Source organism: Kryptolebias marmoratus, linkage group LG3, assembly GCF_001649575.2.
Source record: "Kryptolebias marmoratus isolate JLee-2015 linkage group LG3, ASM164957v2, whole genome shotgun sequence".
Lineage (NCBI taxonomy): Eukaryota > Metazoa > Chordata > Actinopteri > Cyprinodontiformes > Rivulidae > Kryptolebias > Kryptolebias marmoratus.
The window spans coordinates 4,775,515-4,796,488 of record NC_051432.1 but is presented as its reverse complement, the minus strand read 5'-3'; the positions used below and the strand labels follow the sequence as shown (position 1 = coordinate 4,796,488).

The following is a 20,974-nucleotide window of genomic DNA, read 5'->3' as shown; positions in this document are numbered from 1 at the left end:
TTTGTTTTCATTGGGACAAAGACAAAAACGTAGGGGTGCTAAAGTCATCACTTTGACTGGTTCTGCTATCCAAGTCACGTAAGAGGGCCATCCCAGGTAAGATCAACACCAAGTTCAGTACGAGGACAGGTTATTATTTCCACAAGCACCTAGCCGGCACCAAGAAAAACCGTCACTCTGATGTAATCTCATTTCCTTCTCTGCCCTCTGTGTTTATGTTGTGGCGCTACAATGTCTGTAGATTTTCATAAGCCCCACATTGTTGGTTCAGAAGACACAACAAACAGATGGCAATATATAGTGGTGACGCCAGGTGAACTGAAAAATGGTCACAGTTGTCTCAAATGTCCAAAGACACTGTTTGTCCTTATAGGTTTAGCACATGAGCGATGAAAACTGGTGCTCATATTCAGATCAATACTCAGAAAGTTGCATTCCCAGCATTCCTTGTCTGAGCCACTGACAGACAGCTTTACTAGCAGCACTGCTAACACTCACAGGCACAGGACACCAACCAACGTCCCTCTATTAAATCTGTAGATTTACGCTTTCTTTCTGATTGTAATATGGTGGAAGTCAGACAATGTGGTGAACTTTGTGTTAAATATATCAATATTTTATTTGACAGGCAACAAACTAAAGCTGTTTTGTAAAATGTTTTTGGAAGTATTCACCACCAACCTGCAGGATATCCCATGAGTGTTACATTCTTTTGTTGCTCTCTGACATTAGAAAATTCCTTAAAAACTCTTCTCACCTCAGTCACCTTTCTTCTGACAGCAGTGAGATACAACATGCACAAAAAAAAAAACAGTTACTTTATATTAATAGAATATATTTAGATTATTAATCCTGCATTTTAGAACTGTTTAGATGACCTTCTGAAAATGATAAATCTTCAGGACTGCATGAACTGTTTCTGGAAACGCTTTACAAAAATCAGGGGCTATAACTAGTTAACCATTAATACATGATGAGCTACTGGTCATATTGTATTATATAACCAATAATTAATGTGTTAATGGCTGGTTACTTATAAAACAAAAGGGAACTAATCAAGGGCTAGCTTTTAGTTAATCATTAGCTAGATCAATGACTGGTCACATTTTATTGACTAACTAATGTGATCATTAAACACTGTTTTTTTTTTTACCCAGGGTTCAAGTTTTCTGACCTGAAAACATTCATGGAATAAACAGATAAGAAGAGGAACAATATTATTTTGAAAAAAAAGAACTAAAGCAGGAGTAAGTGATGTCCATGTAAGTATATAGTAGAATAACTGCAAACAGTTCCTTTCTAGTTTCTTAATTGTATATTTATTTTGCAGGTCTTTGAGGAAGGGGGAGAGGACTCCAGATGTCCTAGGAAGGTGAGTGATAACGTCGGAGTTTCTTCAGATGAGCTGAGAGAGCGAACAGACTGAGAGGGTGACAGAACAAGCTGACTTCTTTTGGGTTTTCACAGTAATTTCCATGAGAGTTTCCCGGAGCACACAAGGGAATCTACAGAGGAACAAAGGTAAGTCTTCAACATCAATATTTTAAACAATGCTCTTAGGGAAGTGAAAAAGATCACTGCGAGAAGGATCACTGTTAGCGTTTGCGGATCCAATGAAGAATTGTGGTTCAGCTTGGTCTTAAGTACCATGCAGCATAATGAGGATTTATGAATGACAGCTGTGTCAGGTGCTGTCAGAAGGAGCAGGACCGCCCAGAAACCTCTTTTTTTATAAAAATAAAAAACAAAAACGATTGCTGCAGTTGCAAGGTTTTAAGAATTGTGGGTTTCCTGTGAAGGAGTAGCTTTTGTGATTGATGTTGCTCTCTATCCAATCAATGGCCTGCAGTCTGCTGACATCAAATTTTCAGCTCGACTCGGCTCATTTGGAATTCAGCAGAGGAGGTTCTAAGAAGCGTTAATCTGGGTTGGACCACCTAATTGAAAGACTGTAAACCCATGCTGGGTCAAGCCTAGTAGAGCAGAGTCAAGCCTGTGGAAAAGGGCCATAAGTGGCTCAGGAGGTAAGGGTTCATCCTGTAACCGGGGTGGCCAGGCTCAGCCTTAGAGAGGATGAGCAGCTCGGACATCCAGGAGAGGTTTAGAGTAGAACTAATGCTCCTACATATTGAGAGGAGACAGCTAAGGTGGTCTAGACATCTGGGTATGCCTCCTTGACGCCTTCCTATGAAAGTGTTTTGGGCATGTCCTTCCAGGAGGAGACCCAGGACACTGTGGAGGAACTATATCTCTCAACTGGCCTGGGAAAGACTTTGGGGGCCCCCTGGACGAGCTGATGAAAGTGGCTGGGGGAGAAGATGATCTGGGCTGCTTCTGCAACCCAGACCCGGATAAAAAGAAAAGACAACAACAATGACTAATGATTATATAATTGTTGCTTTATAGTTAGTTACTTGTGAAATGATAAAGGAATTAATCAGAAATTAACTGCTAGTTAACAATTTAAGATTCAAGATTCAAGATTGTTTATTGTCATATGCACGTAGCACAGGGCTACAATGCAATGAAATGTTTTGGATGAGAAGGACCGTACAACTCGCAGGAAGTACTAATAGCATGCAATATAGAATAAGGAATAAGTAGAGTAAGAAAGAGTAAAAAGAATATTTACAAGGTTCACAGGATATGTGAGGGGAATATACACATATGTAGTGGTGAGGGTGGCATTAATAAAAAGATATAAATAGTAATCGCAGATTCAGATGTTATACGTATTGCACTTGGTATTATTACACATGAAGTTATTGCACATGGCATTATTGCACATAGTAATGTTTAGCGTTTTATTGTCAAGAGTTCAGTATTCTGACAGCCTGTGGATAGTAACTGTCCTTGAGTCGTTTGGTGCACGCTGGCAGGCTCCTGTATCTCCTGCTAGAAGGTAGCAACCATTGACTAATGATCAACTATTGGTTGTATTTTATTAAGTAATCAATAATTATTATTTAATTGTTAGTCATTTCTGTAACTATGATAGTGCTAATCAGGGACTAACTGTGAGTTACCAATCAGCCTAATGATGAACTACTGATCACATTATGTTAAATAACAGATGATTATTTAATAGTTAGTTTACTTGTGAAATAAGCAAAAAATTACAAAAAACAAATTGCTGGTTAACTATTTCAAAATGATAAACCAGATGATATGCCTCCACAGCACGAGTTTTATTTACCATTTTCATAATGCATACAGAACAAATTTCTCATTTAGGTAATTTTTGACAATTTCAAAATACCCAAAGCAGAAACTAAAACAATTTTTGTATTTTGAATTAAACTATGGGTTTTTATTTAACTTCAGGTCATTTATTCATCAAGTTTTATACAGCAAAAGTTATGCAATGGGTGACTTCTAGGGAAAAGAATTGTCGGTATATAACATTTCTAATATTAATATACAATTCCTTGACTTCAGTCACACAACTGAGATTTAACTTTTCTGTCAGTGACACTTATCACAGACTTGTCACTTGACACAGAAAAGATGAGTAGAGAACACCAGAAATCACATGATTCTCAGTTGTTAGCCCAATCATGCAGCAGCTCTGTTTTTTTCTTTTCCATCAGGGTCCAGGAGGATTTGGGTTGTCCCAACAAGAAAATTGAGTCAGGTGTTCTGTCACAGGATACAAACAATCTCATCATGTGCTGTTTTTACACAGGCATGCTTACTGTTTCAATAGAAAAAAAATGATACATCTTCAATAAGCCAAACTTCAAATGCCAGTTCTTAGTATAAGTACAGTCAGCAAGAGAAAAAAAATGTTTGCTAAAACTGTGGCCAGTGATAGGAAGGTTGTTTTCCAATCGAAGCATTGGGGCTTTGATTCACAGCCCCTGCAGCATGCTAAAGGGAAGCCACTGAACCCTCCCCCTCCCCCCACTGTCCTCGATATGCTTCTTAGTGTTTGAGTGAGAATATGCTAAAAGTATTCACCTGCTCATCGAAATCACCGAGTTCTGGTGTTTGAATTACTTCCATGGCCACAGGTGTATAAAATCAGCCACCTGGGCATGCAGACTGTTTCCACAAACATTTGTTAAAGAATGGGTCGCTCTCAAGAGCTAAGTGAATTCTATCATGGTATCATGATAGGATGCCACCTGTTCAATAAGTTCAGTCGTGAAATTTCCTCACTACTGAATATTCCACACTCAATTGTAAGTGGTAACAAAGTGGAAGCGATTGGAAACATCAGCAACTCGGCCACTAAATGGTCAGCCACATAAAATCACAGAGTGGGCTCAGCGGCTGCTGAGGCACATAGCGTGCACAGGTTTCCAATATTCTACAGAGTTAATAGCTAGAGACCTCCAAACTTCTTGTGGCCTTCAAATTAACTCAAAGATGGCTCCTTCCTGTTATAACATGACTGTGCACCAGGGCACAAAGCAAGGTCCATAAACACATGGACACACTCAGCCATGTCTTTATGGACCTTGCGTTTGGTGTGGAAGAACTAGACTGGCCTGCACAGAGTCTTGACCTCAACCCGGCAGAACACCTTTGGGATGAATTAAAGCAGAGACTGTGAGCCAGGCCTTCTGTCCAACAGCACTGTTTGACCTCACTAATGTACTTCTAGAAGAATGGCCAAAAGTTCCCATAAACACACTCCTGATTTTTGTAGAAATACTTCCCAGAAGAGTTGAAGCTGTCATAGCTGCAAAGGGTGGGCCAGCGTCATAAAAAACCCTATGGATTAAGAATGGGATGTCACTCATTCATATGTATGTGAAGGAAGACGAGCAAATACTTTTGGCAATATAACGTATATGATAGAAAACACTGAATGAGTGTCTGGGTGAATGACAGTCATTGCAAAGTGCTTTGCAGAACTTGGATCAGGTTAAAAAGTTTCTACATAAGTGTGGTCCATTTATTATTCATTAAATTGCTGGCTGACCATCTGAGGGTAAGTTTAGAAGCTGCAAATCAATAAGTCTGTTGCCAAACTCTAATCTGACTTCAGTTTTTGCCCAATTATTAATGGAATACTCTGGTTATTTTTTGAAGTAATGTTCTGTCAAATAGTTACCTTATTAATCATGACACCAGAAATAAAGCAAGGAGTTTGGAGAAAATGGTAGAGGTTTTTGATTAGCCAAACAGCTAATTTTATATTGCTTTTAGGCTTATTATAAAACAGTTCTTTTGCTGGTATGAAAGAATGCTACATTAGCTATAGTTGCTGCTGTTTTCTCAATGTCTATGTTACTACAGAAATGTATGTGTGCTGAGGCTGTGAATGCATCAGTCAGCTTGATCAGCACATCTAGTCGTTCCAAAAATTTACTCAACTCCCAGCGGACTCATTCATTCAGCAGCCTCCCAGCACCATCGACATAAACACGATCTATACTCTGTATAAATACATCTGCTTAGTAACACAAACATTGTTCGGTTGAGAAAAGGACAAACTAAACAAACGACGTAGAGGTTTAATATTAGCAAATGTACCGTTATTTCCCACTGATATTTTGTTTTTGAGAAAGAGTTGTTTTATAAGCCAGAAAAATGATATACAGTAAATGGAGCCTTAGTTTGGCTAGCTTGGTTAAAAACTTCTGTCTTTTTTGCTCTGTAACTGATGTCGCAGCAGGTAAGGTACTAACTATTGATGACTATGAGACAGAAAATTCCTTAAAAAATGATCATATTATCCCTTTAAATTAAGCCTATTGTAAAACCTTGTTAAGCTACATTTTCTCCTTTTAGACAAAAGAAACAACAATTTTTTCCACCAAGAAGTTAAGTTGTTGACCCTTTTTATTGCTGTTGTTGCCTCTTCAAACTGTCATTAATTTTGATTGTGAGGGATCATAAAGTGATCTTGTAAAAACACATTTTAGACATGAATATTGCTGCAGACAAGCTACTGATTTTAAAAGGTGGCTGTTTCACACGTTTTCAACAGTAGTTCACACAATGAAGAAATTTTTGATTTAGCTTTAACTGATTCTTCACAAACTTGATGTTCAGAGGAATAACTGATAAACTCCTTTCCATCTTTGTGAGTTTGTGTTTGTGTCAGGTATGTCTGTGCATTCAGGAGTCATCGCCTTCCTCAGGGATCGGTTGGTGACTGACAGCTAAAGCGAAGGGCAGTGAGGACAGACAATACAGGGTAATGAGAGATGTGGTAAACAGGTTCGGCCATGCCTCCATCGCAGCCGCACAGATATCGTGACATGTCAGCTCCACGCTGCGGCGCTTTGTTTACGCGTCACCTGTCAAACCTGGAGAGGGGCCTGAAGTGGAAAAGAGACACTCATTAATACCAGCTGATGATTACTGTTTCCAATATGCAGCTGAGTGGTTCCTGGGATGAGCAGAACATGCTTTGTTCGCTTCAGGGGATCAGCTTTGATGAGATATTTTCTCTATACAACATTTTTTTTTTTGAGAAAAAAGTTTAGACTTGAACCTCAGCTGAACCTCTGTGGGTGGAGTCACATTCCACAGCAGGATGTGTTCGACTCGTTCAGCACTTCGCATAACGAGGCAATAATGAGCAAGTTTAAGCACCAAAAACAGCATTTAGCATTTCTACTTTGTTTACTTTATAAATTGTAGTAGCAGACGGTGTGACCAAGTCTGACTCCACCATGACAGGAACTGAAGCTTCACTTACCTGTTTGCACACAAACTTTCTCTACATGGTTTTCTAACAAAGGCGCTGGAGTTAAAAGTATAAACACTAAATGCCCATAAACACGATCTACTATCACCTTGTGGTACCATGCACCTGTTTTAGAAATGAATGTTCTTCTACAGTAAATTGAATAAAATAAAAGGAACACACATCCTTGATCTGAAGCGACAAGCTAAAGCTATGTCCTATTGTAGAAGCCTGAATAATTGTAAGTCCAAATAAAACATTAAGCACACTGCCAGAGTTACTTATGGTTAGTTTTCAAAATACTAGTCTTTCATTTACTTCCATTTATATCCAATTATTTTTATTTGCTCCTGAGCATTAAAATTATTCTATAAATCAGAGTTTATGTATTAGATTTAACTATGAATTTTATCATTTATGTTTTTTTCTTTAACTCATTATGCAATAAATCATGTAATTTAATTTGTCAGTTTTGCGGTGTTTATTAGCCCTCAAAAAGAGGATCTGAAGAAGTCTGAACAACTGCGAGCGAAACTGAAACATCAAAAGGTTCGAATGATAGACATGTTATCATACAGTAGCTTAGTTTCAATGTTTGATACACTAGAGTGAATATAAATTGTCCAGAAAGCACAAACATCGCAATGTCCCAGAGTAGCTCCAAAGATGACAGACGTGTCCTGTTTGGAGCCAGACTGTCTGCTGACATCAAGACAACATGTTTATCTCTGAGGTCCGTTTCTATTCATCCGTATAGTCCCGGAGAAAAAAAAAGTCCACCTACTTTCAATTCTAGGACTTTACATACTAGGACACAATAAAACTGATCTGGTCTTTACCAGGTTCAAAAATGACTCTAATCTTACCTCAAGTGTAAAAAGAACACAACAGATTCTTCCATGTCATTGTTTGTTAAACTAAAATGAAGCCAAAATGGAAAAGCTGTGTGTGAAAAACTAAGTCCACCCCTGATGCTTCCATTGAATTTAAGAGGTTCAGTATCAGCCAGGAGCTGCTGATTAAATGCATTTATTAACTGATCATCATCAGTGTAACAAACTCTATAAAAGCAGGGGTTTTGTCAGTTTGCTGCTCTGGAGCATACAGGTGTGTGTGTTTAACACAATGCCAAGGAAGAAAGACATCAGCAATGACTTTAGAGAAGCAACTCTTGCTATTTACAATCTGAGAAGGGTTAAAGGTAATTTTAAAACATTTTGGAGTTGATAATTCTACAAAGAGAAAGATTTCTCATATTTAACTCGTGGTCTTTGGGTTACATGGACCCGAAGTTACAAGGGCTTCTCTTCCTCTCTTCAGTTATGATGGCTTCAGGAGGATTAAGGCACCTGCCAATCTTCCCAGGAGCAGACATCTCAGGAAGTTCACCCCAAGGTCAGACCATGCAATGCTCAGAGAAATTAACTCCATCTCAGACTCTACAGGCCTTAGTTTGCAGATTAAAGGTTAAAGTTCATGACAGGACAATTAGAAAAAGACTGAACAAGAATGACTTGTTTGAAAGAGTTGCAGGAGAAAATCTCCTTTCTTTAAAAAGAAGATGTCAGCACAACTTAAATTTGTAATGTTTCATTTGAATGAACCATAAGACTTCTGGAACAATATATTTTGGACAGATGACATCAAAGTAGAGATCTTTACTCATAATGCACAGCACCATGTTTGGAGAAAACCAAACACAGAATTTCAGCACAAAGATGTCATACTAACTGTCAGCATGGTAGTGGAGGGGTGATTATTTGGGCTTGTGCTGCAGCCACAGTACCTGGGTTCCTTGCAGTCTTTGAGTCGACCGTGAACTATTTTGTAGACCAAATGATTTTAGAGTCAAACGTGAGACCATCTGTCTGTGGATGCTTTTGTTGCCATTTCTACAGTCAAATTTGAAGGACTCATTCAGTGGATATTTTTCTAGGCAGTCTTCATGACCGATTAGACCTATTAGAACAAGGCGGAATCAAAGCAAAATTAGAAAACCTCCTTCAGTGTGAGGACAATCAAAACCCTGCTATGCTCTTAATACTTGAAAAATTGTTTTTTCCTGCTATTTCCTGTGTCACCAAGATGCTCTAGTGCAACCTCAACATGTTCCCACAACAATCAAATCATGCATGCCAACGATCACATCACGTTCTGGGTTCTGCATTGGCATGACTCTCAATTTAACCACAGATGTTACACACTAGAAGATCACACCAAGCTAGCATGTTTCTGCTGCCACATGTAGATGTGGATAATTAGAGAAAAAGCTTAAATAAATCTAATGAAGTTCTTGAATGAACCATGAGCCTTAGACCCAGTAAAATAAAAATGGTTGAGCACTGATTCTCTCTGTCCATCAAACCTGAGGCTAAACAGTATAAAACTTAGATTTGAAAAGAAAGATCACATTCAGTATTTTGGTTTCGTGCTGAAATATCAGAGTGATGAACATGAGATTTCTGAAGTTGAGAAACTGTTTCGTTTCAACAACGTGTGGTATTGTTAAACCTACAGTGTTTAGTGTTTGGATTCACTTTAACCACTCAGTCTTTCAGCCACAGTCACAGACACAACATGACATTAACATGTCAAACTGGTGATTTGGTTTAAATCTCTCCAGTGAACTCTGTTATGTTCTTATGTTTACACAGTGAATGCATTTATGTTCTGGTCTGTTGCTGTTATTACTTCTTGTTGCTAGAGGGTGCTACTGTGACAACGTAGGGCAGAAGAGACTGTGTTAAAAAATACAGAGTAAGATACAGCAGTTACAATACAACATCGTGTTCTGTAATGTGTCTGGCGTAATGGCAGTTACTGTAATAAAGTTTGTGAGTTTAACCATCATCTCCTATTTCATTTAAACCACCACAACAAAACTTGTAACGAGGATGAGTGCTTTAGTACAGAGTCCACCACCTTTCTTGCATCATACTGGTGAGCCTCCTATACCATTTACAATGTGGCGGGAAATATTCAACAACTAAATATCATCATAAATATTACTGGAGATGCATGGCCAGATAAAAGACGACATGTGGTTTTATTACACTGCTTGGGTTCAGAAAAACAGTTTTACCAGAACAAGGTACAACATTTGATTAAGCCATGGCAGCACTTCAAAGCATTTTGTCCCCAAAGTAAATGTATTGGCTTGCAAACACACTTTTAGACAATGTGGATGCAACATTCCGATGAAAGCATGAGCCAATGTGTTGCCATGTGTGGGGGACCAGTTGTTGGGGACTTTATGTCAAAGGACCCCCCCCTTTATTATACTATTCTATTCTACTTCCTATGAATATTTTGTTTTGTTTAGTTACTAAAAGCACTGTTTCATTGTCGATGGTTAGCTGAATATTGATGATAACGGTTCTAGCTGAGAGAGAGGCGAGGTTTGAAAAAGATTAGTTTTCAACAGGCGCTTGGGGCAGCCTCGGGTCCTAAGTTTCAGTTAGTGACTTAGAAGACGTAGAAGAAGACAACTCAGATATATGTGTAACGCACGTCGAACTGACACATGTGTTTGTATGTTCAGAAGAAAAGAAGAAAGTAAAGAAAATTTACAACCACCGCATGTCTCGACATCAATTTTGTTCGAGTGTGCAACACATGCTCAGACCTTTAGCTGCACTGAGTGGTTTTGGAGTGATGGAAAGTGAACTAATAAGAGACCAGTTCATTACAATGCTTATCTCACTGCTGTGAAGGATAAATTACTGCCAGAGGAGAACCTCACTCAAAACAAAACTCTAACCAGCTTTGAAGCTGAACTTCATCTGTCATTTTGACAGATTGCAATTAACACTCACTCACCACCAACCGGTGCACGAACTTCACACCCCAGTCCGGTAGGTGGCGGTAATTGCACATTAAGTTTTTTTGCCAACCGCCAATAAAACCAAAGGGAGAAGAAGAAGGAAAAAACATGGCATTGTTGACTACATTTGAAAAAATGTCAAGGCTGCTTAGCGTATGAAGTTTCTTCAAAAAGCCCAATAACTACGGTCGTGTTGATCAGTGGTCTCCAATCCTGGTCCTCGAGGGCCACTATCCTGCATGTTTTACTTGTTTCTCTGCTCCAACACACCTGATTTGAGTCAATTGGTGATTAACAGGCTTCTGCAGAACATGAAGAGGTAATTTAACCTCTGAATCAGGTGTGTTGGAGCAGGGAAACAAGTAACACATGCAAGATAGTGACCCTCGAGGACCAGGATTGGAGACCCCTGATCTACAAGGTTCAAGTAAACAACATAGTGCAACTTGTATGCCAAAAACTGAGATGTCTGCCCCTTAGCATACATGAAGAGGTTTCAGCAGAGCTCAAGTGCTTACTCCATTACTGAACTAGCTGTCAGATCTGAATGGGTGAGTCCTCTAATGGTGGCAGGAAAATGCAAAGGAGACTTGAGGCTTTATGTTGATTTCCATGAACTCAATAAAAGTGTGATAATGAACTGTCACCCTGTCTCATATGGAGGACTTGTTCACAAAACTGGGTAGTGTCACCTATGATAGCCTATTATAGCTATCGCTGAAGTTCCTGTACCAAAAGATATGGCAGTTCTTTGTTCATTCTAGGGCTTAACCTCCTGGTTCAGCAAGTTTCTGCCAAGCTACTCAACAGTGGTTGGGCCAATGTGTGAACTACTTTGAAAAAAATACTTAAGCTGAACTAAAGTAAACTGATGCAGCAAATAAAAGTTTCAATGATCTCAAAACAATGCTCCCGAAAAGCCCAGCACTTGCATCTCCAACCCTGAACTGCCAACTTTCATCACAACAGATGCCTCAAACTACGGACTGGGAGCTGTTCTGACACAGTTGCACTCAGACAATGTAAAACACATTGTTGTTTTTGTTTTTTGCACCCTGTCTCCAGTCGAGAGGAAATACTTCTAAATGGATGAATAGGGCTGACATGAGAATTGCACACTGGTCACTTAGACTGATGTTTCCAGTATGACATGCAGTACAGATCAGGAAGTTTGAACATCATATCAGACTGTCTCTCACATGTTCCTCTGAACACCACTAATACAGATTCTGAGCAGGTCTTAGTCTTTGAAATAGCTGAAATATCTCCTCTCAGCGGCATTCTCACTTGCTGATTTTAAAGTTGAATGCAAGGACTCTTCTGAACTTACAAAACTGTGACAAACTATCCACTCAGGGCAGTCTAAAGTGAAGAAACCTCTTTCAGAAGAAGTCAAACCTTACTTCGTTGTTCATTATAAACAGGCTACAGAGTCACCACTAATATTCAAAGGAAAACGTCTTAGAGTTCCTAAGTCTCTGTGAGAAAAGGTTGTGCACCTGACTCATGAAGGACACCAGGGCGTGGTTTGCACCAAACCACATCTAAGAGAACTTTACTAGTGGACAAATATGGACAATTTGGTCTACACACTTCAGTCATCATGCACTGTCAGGCATGTGACAAAACCACTAATGTTTCACCTGCCCCATTACAACCTGTCAAGTTTCCGGAAGGTCCATTTCAACACATTTCTGTTGACATTGCAGCAAGCCAATAGTGCACTTTACACAGACAAAAAGAGAAGCCAAAGTCACTGTTGGAAGTACAATCAGAGTCTGCAAACCTTTTTATGTGGGAAAAGGAGAAACTCAGTACAACGATCCTTTGTCAGCACAGCAGCAAACTGGCCGGAGCTCATTCATCCTCAGTCTTCAAAAGAGATGGAATGCAGCACGACTTTTGCTCTGCTCAAATGAAACTTAAACGACTGATACTGCAGAGAAACCTCAAAGTCCAAAACAGACACCCAAATAAAGAAAAACATGCACTGACCTGGACAAAAGACTATGTGATGAAACAAGTTGGTTTTTAAAAAATGGTTGTAAACAAAAAGTAAAAGAATGTGAATAAAAGTCTTGTGATTTTGAACTAATGTCAGTTGTAGTTTTGATATTGTTTTGTGTTTTGTGTTTTATGAAGAGGACTATTTGTATTTAATAGCACTTCTGCCAACTGAGAGGTTTAATATAAGTTGCAGACATTTTATTTAGCATTACAATAATACTATTTTTTGGAGAAAATGATTAATTAATGTACAACCTATATTGATTTTCTGAGGTTAACATTGTTGGATACATTGGTGCGAATCCCAATACTACCTTTGCTTAAAATGAATGAGAATGTTTGTTTAGGTAACAGGGGAGATGTTGTGTTCTTAGGTTTACACAGTGAATGCATTTATGTTCTGTTGTTGTTATTATTTCTTGTTGCTAGAGGGTGTGACTGTGGCAGCATAGGACAGAAGAAACTAATAATATAGAAATACAAAGTAAGAAACAGAGGATACAGGACAGCGCCGTGTTCTGTAATGGCATCTGGCATCATGGCACAGTTACTGTAATAAAGTTTGTGTGTTTAGCTGTCTCTTATTTCACTACAACTGCCACAACAACCTCTGCCAAATCAGGATGTTGTGTGTGTTCGATTTTCACAGGCCAGGATGCACACTCTTATTGGCCAATTGACTGAATGGCTGTTATTTGGCACGTTAGGACTTGCTGTGCAAATCACTCAAGGCTGCCTAATCATGCATTGTCCATGCCAGCAGCGGCTGCATGAAGGAATGCCAGAATTCACCTCACGGTCAGAGGAGTCACTGCCGAGACACAAACAGGGAACAAGTCTCCTGGCTGCTGAGGGACACAACAATAAGACTTATATTTATGTTTATCATATTATTCCTTTCATTCCCAGGCATGTTTACTTAATGATGAACCAAATCTTCAACACACTGGGATGCATAAGTGATAAAGTCAGTCACTTAACACTTTAGAGAACAGGTCTGATTGCACTTTGGACCACCCATGTTGAGATAATCCTATAGGTTTCTTCTAACCATGACATCTTGTATCCCTATCCAGCCCAGTCATTGCATAAGAACAACCACTCAAAAAGACCTTACAGTCTAGTGAAGCTGATAATATGTAGGATGGAGTAATTTATTCTCGTAGGAAAATTAATTGTGATGGTTATAACTTCATTTGACCTTTTCCTGAGCACAATAACTTTTCACACATCCTTAAGATATGTGGGAATTTTCCAGGGTTTATTCCTACCTTCCAGACTGAAATGTGGTCCTCTGGAACCATTCTCATAGCGCCCCCTTCAGGACAAACCTGCACAGTTGTGTCTCCATAAAACCAAGTCTCCAGGAAATCTTGGCCCTTCAAATGTATTATGTTGTCTCCAACAAATTAGTTGGACACCATTGTTTAGCACTTTGAAAAACAAGACAAAAGTCCTCTGAAAATGAGCAGCTGTATTTACTCAAGTACATGAAAGTCTTATGATGCTGTTGTGTGTGATTGTTATGATGACTTACAGAAGCTGGTACAACCAACACACCTCTTTGTTGGAACTGTGCACACTTGTAAACTGCTCACCAGTCTGAAATACTGTTTTCTAAGAGGATTCGGAAACTGATATACAGAGTATGTCAGGAAAAAAAAGAAACAAAGTTAAAATAATGCTGAGTTCCATTTATCACTTTTTCTTTCAAACAAAGTTAACTCCCTATGCAGTCTTTGCCGGCAGATGGATTACACTGTATGGACTAAAGTATTTTTGCCATACTTGTTAATTGTTGAACTTGGGTGTCTCAGTCAAGGTTTGGGCTAACCTCTTTATCACCAGAGATGGGCAATGATAAGGCTTCAGCACACCAACACATTTGGAACAATGCTTCTATTCTTATGGCAACACTTTGAGAAAAGTTCTTTTCTATTTCAACATGACTGAGTCCCAGTGCACAAAGTAAGGACTATACTGTATTGTATTAGACATGATGTGATGAGCTTGCTGTGGAAAAAACTTTACTGACCTGCAAAAAACCCTGACCTCAACCCCACTGAGCCCCTTTGGTTCGAACTGAAACAGATTATGAGCCAGAACATATTATCCTACATCAGTACCTGACCTCATAAATGCTCTACAAAATACATAGGCATAAAGTCTCACAAAAATACTCCAAATTTTTATGAAAAACCTTCCAAGAAGAGTGGAAGAAGAGGGAACAACTTCATATGCTCCTTGTTGGTGTGGTGGCCAAGTGTGGCCAGAATTTTGTCCATATGGTGTATTTTGAATCAGAAAATGTTTCCAGAAAAAAAAGGAAACTGTTCAATCTTTCTATATATACAACTTAAAAGTTGTTTCCTGACCAAACTTCCTTGAGGCTTCATCCAACTTCCATATCCGACTGGATGTGATGTTTGGTGTCATATCATTCACCCATGTAGGTTTTTTTCATTATAGTGTTCCTATTAGCTGTATATTCTCCATCCAGCATCCTGCCAGTATTATGGCCTGGAGTCTAAACTATGCTGGCCAGTAATGACAAAATAAACACATATTCATGGATCAGTCCATAACATAAACATTGTCAAAATACACAGTCACTGCTGACATCAACACATTGGCATGAGTACATTTTTCAGAAATAACTTCAGGGAAATTGACCCTGTAGAATGTTTCACTAACTTTAATAAGTTCAGTCACTTATTACACATGACCACATAACCTGAATCAAGAATATTAAAAATGAGCATTAGTTTAAAAAGATCTCCAAACTTAACTACTCTCCATCCCTAATGCATAGTCATGTGCCAGCATTATCACACTCTATGTACTGCTGATAAGCTTCTTAAAATTCCTGTTTAAGGTAAACAAATAACCCCTTCATGTGACAATGCTGTTTTCAAACTTTTCAGACAGAAATACATCTTAGATAAATTTTCAGAAAGGTCAGTGGGTTAAAATAAGGTCAGAATATCTTGGGATTATGAACAGTTGTAGTTTTAAAAATATACATTAACTAATGGTTTGAAAGCAGAACAAACATATTGAACAGTGATGTTGAATTGGCACACTCACTAACTCCATCCTCCTCCTTTTGTTTTGTTGCGCTATGACATCTGCTTCCTTCCTCCTGCCATAATTAACTTAGCACTAACTTAAACATAACAAAAAATGTTTGTACCCCAGGCAACTAAACAATTACTATCTTACTTGTTGTATATAGCTTTGTGAATGACCTCAGTTTAGAGAAAAAAGTTTAAATCTATAGGACTGATGAGCTAAGAGTTAGCCTAAGAGGGGCAAAAAACCCCAAAGTGGATTGCTGTCAGCTTAAAATAGATCCAGTCTCAAAATTTTATAGTGGTACATAAAAGTATCATTTCATAGATCTTTACTGTCAGATTCTCAACACAAGGTCATTTACATAGATATTTTTTTGTAAACACAAATAGCAGCAGCAGCTAGCTGTAGCGCTCCTGTTGCAGCCTGGGGTCAATTCTGCAAAGAATTTAATATTTCTGTCTAGAAAATTGTGTATTGCAAAAGTGACAATGGTGTAAAGATTTTAGTGATAGTGTTTGTAATAACTGCAAAGAAATGTAGTTGTTCAAAGAGCAATCTACAACAGGTAAGATATTAATTGCTAATAATCTTTTCAGAGAACTCCACTTTAAATGGTCAAATTATCCCTTTAACAATTCAAAATTACTTTGAGGCCTAATAAGTTTTAGGATATTTTTATAGGAGTCTTTATTTAGCTCTTCCGTAGCTACTACAGTGGTAAAGTCAAACTAGTCCTCCAACTGCCCCCCCAAAAATGAATTAATAAAATAAGTTGGTAAATTTTAACCTAATCTATCTATCTATCTATCTATCTATCTATCTATCTATCTATCTATCTATCTATCTATCTATCTATCTATCTATCTATCTATCTGTCTGTCTGTCTGTCTGTCTGTCTGTCTAAAGAGAAATTGCATTTTCTGAGAAAACAGCGTACACGCTGTGCACTAAATGACTTTAACTTGCCAAAAAGCTAAAACTGACTTGTTTAGAGCTAAAAGTAGCATACAGAGAAATACATTAGTATGCTGAGAAAGATTTCAAACAAGTGTGTTTTTAAAGGAATTGAAGGAACTTCAATGTGTTTCTATGAGAACATATTTGTAAATGAAGTTCAAAATTTTGGAAAGTATAATAGTTACAAAAACTATAAGTTAATTAATTAATTATAATAATTATTATTATAATTAATAATTAATTAATTATAGTCCTGAATGAGCTAAATATTTGGATTAATGATAAGCTGAAATAGCAGGAAGTATGCAGAAGTAGTTAAATTCCATTAAACCTACAAAAAAAATAAGAGCACTGTTTGCTGATAACTAATAATAATAATAATAATAATAATAATAATAATAATAATAATAACTGGCTTAACATTTTACTGGTCACCCTAAATTGACCTCAAAATAAAAAATACAAAGTTTTCACATTTAAATAAAGGATCATTTAGACATTTATTAAAATAGTCATCCCCACCACCACTAGAGTCATCCCCAACATATACTCTGAGCACTTATATATATGTATATTGTGCGGAAATACTCATAACATTATTTTCAAGGCTGTCGTAAAACTGTTATAACTCCATCTTCCCTAACAAACTGATTTTAACCTCAAATTATGGCATGAAAGGTGGCAGGCGATATGCATTCCTTCAAGAACGGCTAGGCCTTTCCTTGTTTGTGCTTTCAACACAATTTTAGTTTTGATAAAATGACAGTTAATTATATAAATTAACTGACTGACAGGACATGTTTTCCTTTGTAATCTCATAAAAGGCATATTAAAAATTAAAAAATAAATAATAATAAATAAATAAAAAATAAATAAATAAATAAAATGAATAAAATATTCTGGAATAGAATAATTAATTACAATATTATAAAGTACCCCATCTGCAAACACCTTTTTTATTCCAATGATGTTTATTATTCTATACCTTTTTCAGAGTCACATGAACCTTTAGTCAGCACATTCTCAGTTTAGAAAACCCTAATAATCTACATAAAACCTGAAATAATGGAAAACAAACAGTATCCTGCAAATCTGGGTCGCATTAAACCAAACAGGTGGATGGATGAATCCTAATCTCTGAACAAAACCAGAAGGAAAAACAGTTAATTAATTATTGAATAGGAATATTGATTTTCTACGTCTTTAGTTTTATATTTTTCTGTCAGAGGTGTTAGTCAGACCCTCCAGGATTTCGCGACGTTGCGATCGCAACGATTAACGCAAAATCAAGCAAACCCCGGGAAATCGTAACTGTTTGCAACTTTGCCCAAAACACCGCAACTTTAACCCAATATTTATTGTTTCTAAAGTGATTCGCCACTATTTCTGCGGTCTAGTCTCTTCTTTGTGGGTTTGCGTAGTGTGGAATACAAAATCACCCCAAATAACTCACGAAGAAGACATGCAACGTCACATCCTGTTAACATCAGAATGCTGGGATCATGCAGGAGCAGCGACCGAAGCCAAAATGTGCGCTAATGCTTCTCATTTGCCCACAAAGATTTCAGCAAAGGACCGCACAAAACAGTTTCCTCCTCAGCTGCAGGAGAGTGGGGGGAAGCTGTTTTGCACGTCTTGCAGTGTAATCATCGAACATAAATGCAAGTCATCCGTCGACAAACATTTTGTGTCTGCAAAACATGTGAGGAGAGCTGCAGACGAGGGACGATCCAGAAATGGTCATGAATGTCAGTTTATAAGCTATCAAAGTTCTCAAATAAAGCACCTTCTGAGAATGTCAATGTTTGTTGGTAATTATCTTACAAAACTAGTAAGTATTTTTGGTTTATATATTAAAAGCTATGGTTGTTTATTGATTTTAGTAAAAAAAAAAATTGCAACTTTTAGGAAAATGCTCCGCAAAATCAGGCATTTTAGGCCGCAACAATCACAAAAAATGCCCGCGAAGTCCTGGAGGGATTGGTTAGTTTTTCAGATCACTGACATGGGGCGTCTGAACTGTAATGGGCAATATTAATTAGTCTATATTTTACGGTTTCCCTCCATTTACACATTGTGTCAACTGAGCAGCTACCAAGCTGTTCAGGAACATCCCTGACAAACAGACTGTAGAGGTGTCTCTTTAGAAGGTGACAGCCTGGGGTTGGGAGGCGTCTGAGTGTTGTGTTTAAGGAACTCTAGAAAGTTGACAATTTATTTTAGGCTTTTTAACAAACTGTTACAGCGTGCAGGAATGTGATCCGGCTCAATCACAAGCAGCAGATTTAAATAAATAATTACTCTGCTATCATTCTGATGATAAGTAATGCAGATTAAACTGTGTTTATTTGTTTTAAAGGAATATTGTAGCAGTCTTGGGGGTCCCCTCCAGGCCTGGGGGCCCTAAGCAGCCCCTTGGTTTGCTTTTCTTTGGGACGGCTTTGGTTGGAATGCCCTGTTTCGTCACGGGCTCCTTTCCCAGCAGCAGATCCATCTTTACCTTTGATTTCACCTGTGCCACACATTAAAAGCTTTAGCAGTCCTGTCAGAGGCTATTTCCGTCCTCTCAATCGTATTAAGCGACTAGACAGGCTGCAGGACTGAGCGGCTGTGTAGGTGTTCGCTGTGGGTGGAGGTGGGAGTTTTAGGAGGCACAAGAAGAGGAGAAAGTCGGACTGCGGCGCGGTTCCCCTGGCCTCTTGTCCCGCAGCGGTGTCCTGCAACACATCTCCCTCTCTCTCTCTCTCTCTCCCTCTCCTCCTCTCTAATATCTTTCCCCGAGTCGGGCCTAGTAGGCGCCATTTCTCCTTCAGAGGACGCAGGTTAGGAGCTGAAAACAACAAAAACAGCAGCGGGACCATGCTGACGCTGTTGACGTCCATGTATCTGGTGGTGCGGGCCGTTTCCACGCAGGTGAGTTGAAAGCAGCGCCGTCTGTTCGCGTGTCCGCTGCGGGGACGGAGCTGACCGCGCGTCCTTGAACGCACCATGAAAGACTACTCGTTGGGCTCAAGTTTGGACTCAGTCTGTTCATTCATGTGTTGGTGTGTGCTGGTCCGGTTTTACTGCAGTGGGGGACAGATGGTTCACCTCATACCAGTGTAGTCTGTGTCTTTTTGTCAATCAGGTGCGGGTCTTTCCTCTCAGATAAGGAGTGAAAACAGCCGCTGGAGGAAAGAAGGAGCTCAGCAGGCTGAGGTTTAATCTGACCCAGTCATTATTAATTCAGCGAGACTCTAGGTTTCCCTAAGAGTTCAGTGTAGGGGTGAAGACAGGGAAAGTAAAGAGAAGAACTTCCGGTCGGCGCGTTCAAAGTAAAAGCCTCAAATTAAAACATTTTTTGCACCTTAACATAACATCTATTTACAAAAATACAAACACCTTATAGTTTGGACATTTTGAAATGGGGTTATGTGGAACGGTTATTAGCTTGACAAGGCAGGACTTGACAGGATTCAGACTCGCAACACAGTAACGAAGTTTAAAGGATTTTATTATGGACAGACAAAGAGCGGGACCAGAGGCTCTGAACAGCGCACTCACGTGATCGTCGTGGATCGGGACCAGAACAGGTAAGTCCTCCTTAGCTTGGTAGCTAGGTGCAGACAGGCTTGTCTGAAAGGGGCTGAGGCGAGAGGGGAAGTCCAGGTCCAGGCAGATAGTCGTTACCGGTGGGTCAGAAGTCAAATCCAAATAGGGAGAATCCAAAAAGCGAGGTACAGATAGGCGAAGCGAGGTCGGCAACCAGAGATCAGAGTCCGAAGCAGTATCCAACAAGGGGCAAGCATGAGACGTGGGTCGTGAGACAGGCAAGGATCGAGATCAGGCATAGACATGAACAAGACTTGAAGAACGCTGGACATTTACTCGCTGTGAGGCTTTTAATAATCTGGCACTGTGTACTGGTAGCTGTGGGTGAGGTCTTCTGACCCTGGACAGACAACTCTGCTGGCAGCATGAGCATGGAGGAGAACCTTTGGCGACTTACCGGGCTCAGCAGGACTCTCCTGGATCCTACTGAACCTGGCCTTTTAACCGGACAACTCCTGACAACGTGGTCCTTGGCTCCGCAGTAGAAACAGAGGTTGCTCGTTCTTCGCCTGTTACGTTCCTCCATGGACAGCTTGGTCCTTCCAAGCTGCATAGGTTCCTCTGTGGGAACTGTTCCAGCCGATCTGCTTGACTCACAGGGTACAGGGGGCCTGACAACCTCCATACGACTCCTGAAGAACAGATTATTTTGTTTCTCCTGCCGTCGTTCTGATAATCGTTGATCAATCCTGGTAGCTAGTTCCTTCAAATCCCTTAAGTTCGAGGGGCGATCCCGAGTGGCTAGTTTGTCTTTGATCTCCTCCTTAAGTCCTTGAACAAAAACATCAGTCAGAGCAGGGTCGTTCCACTGGCTATCAGCTGCTAGCGTGTGGAAGTCAATAATGTAATCGGTAACACTTCTTTTGCCTTGCCTG

General features: G+C 39.2%; 1 protein-coding gene across 1 annotated transcript in view; it reads left to right on the top strand.

The window, feature by feature from the left end:
* The first annotated feature begins 19,352 nt into the window (after positions 1 to 19,352).
* Positions 19,353 to 20,974, top strand: part of LOC108247105 (malate dehydrogenase, cytoplasmic) — a 16,783-nt gene continuing 15,161 nt past the window's right edge. Inside the window, exon 1 of the mRNA XM_037974847.1 lies at positions 19,353 to 19,421. Coding sequence (XP_037830775.1) covers positions 19,368 to 19,421 — 54 coding nt within the window. The 5' untranslated portion in view covers positions 19,353 to 19,367. The remainder of the gene's footprint in view (positions 19,422 to 20,974) is intronic.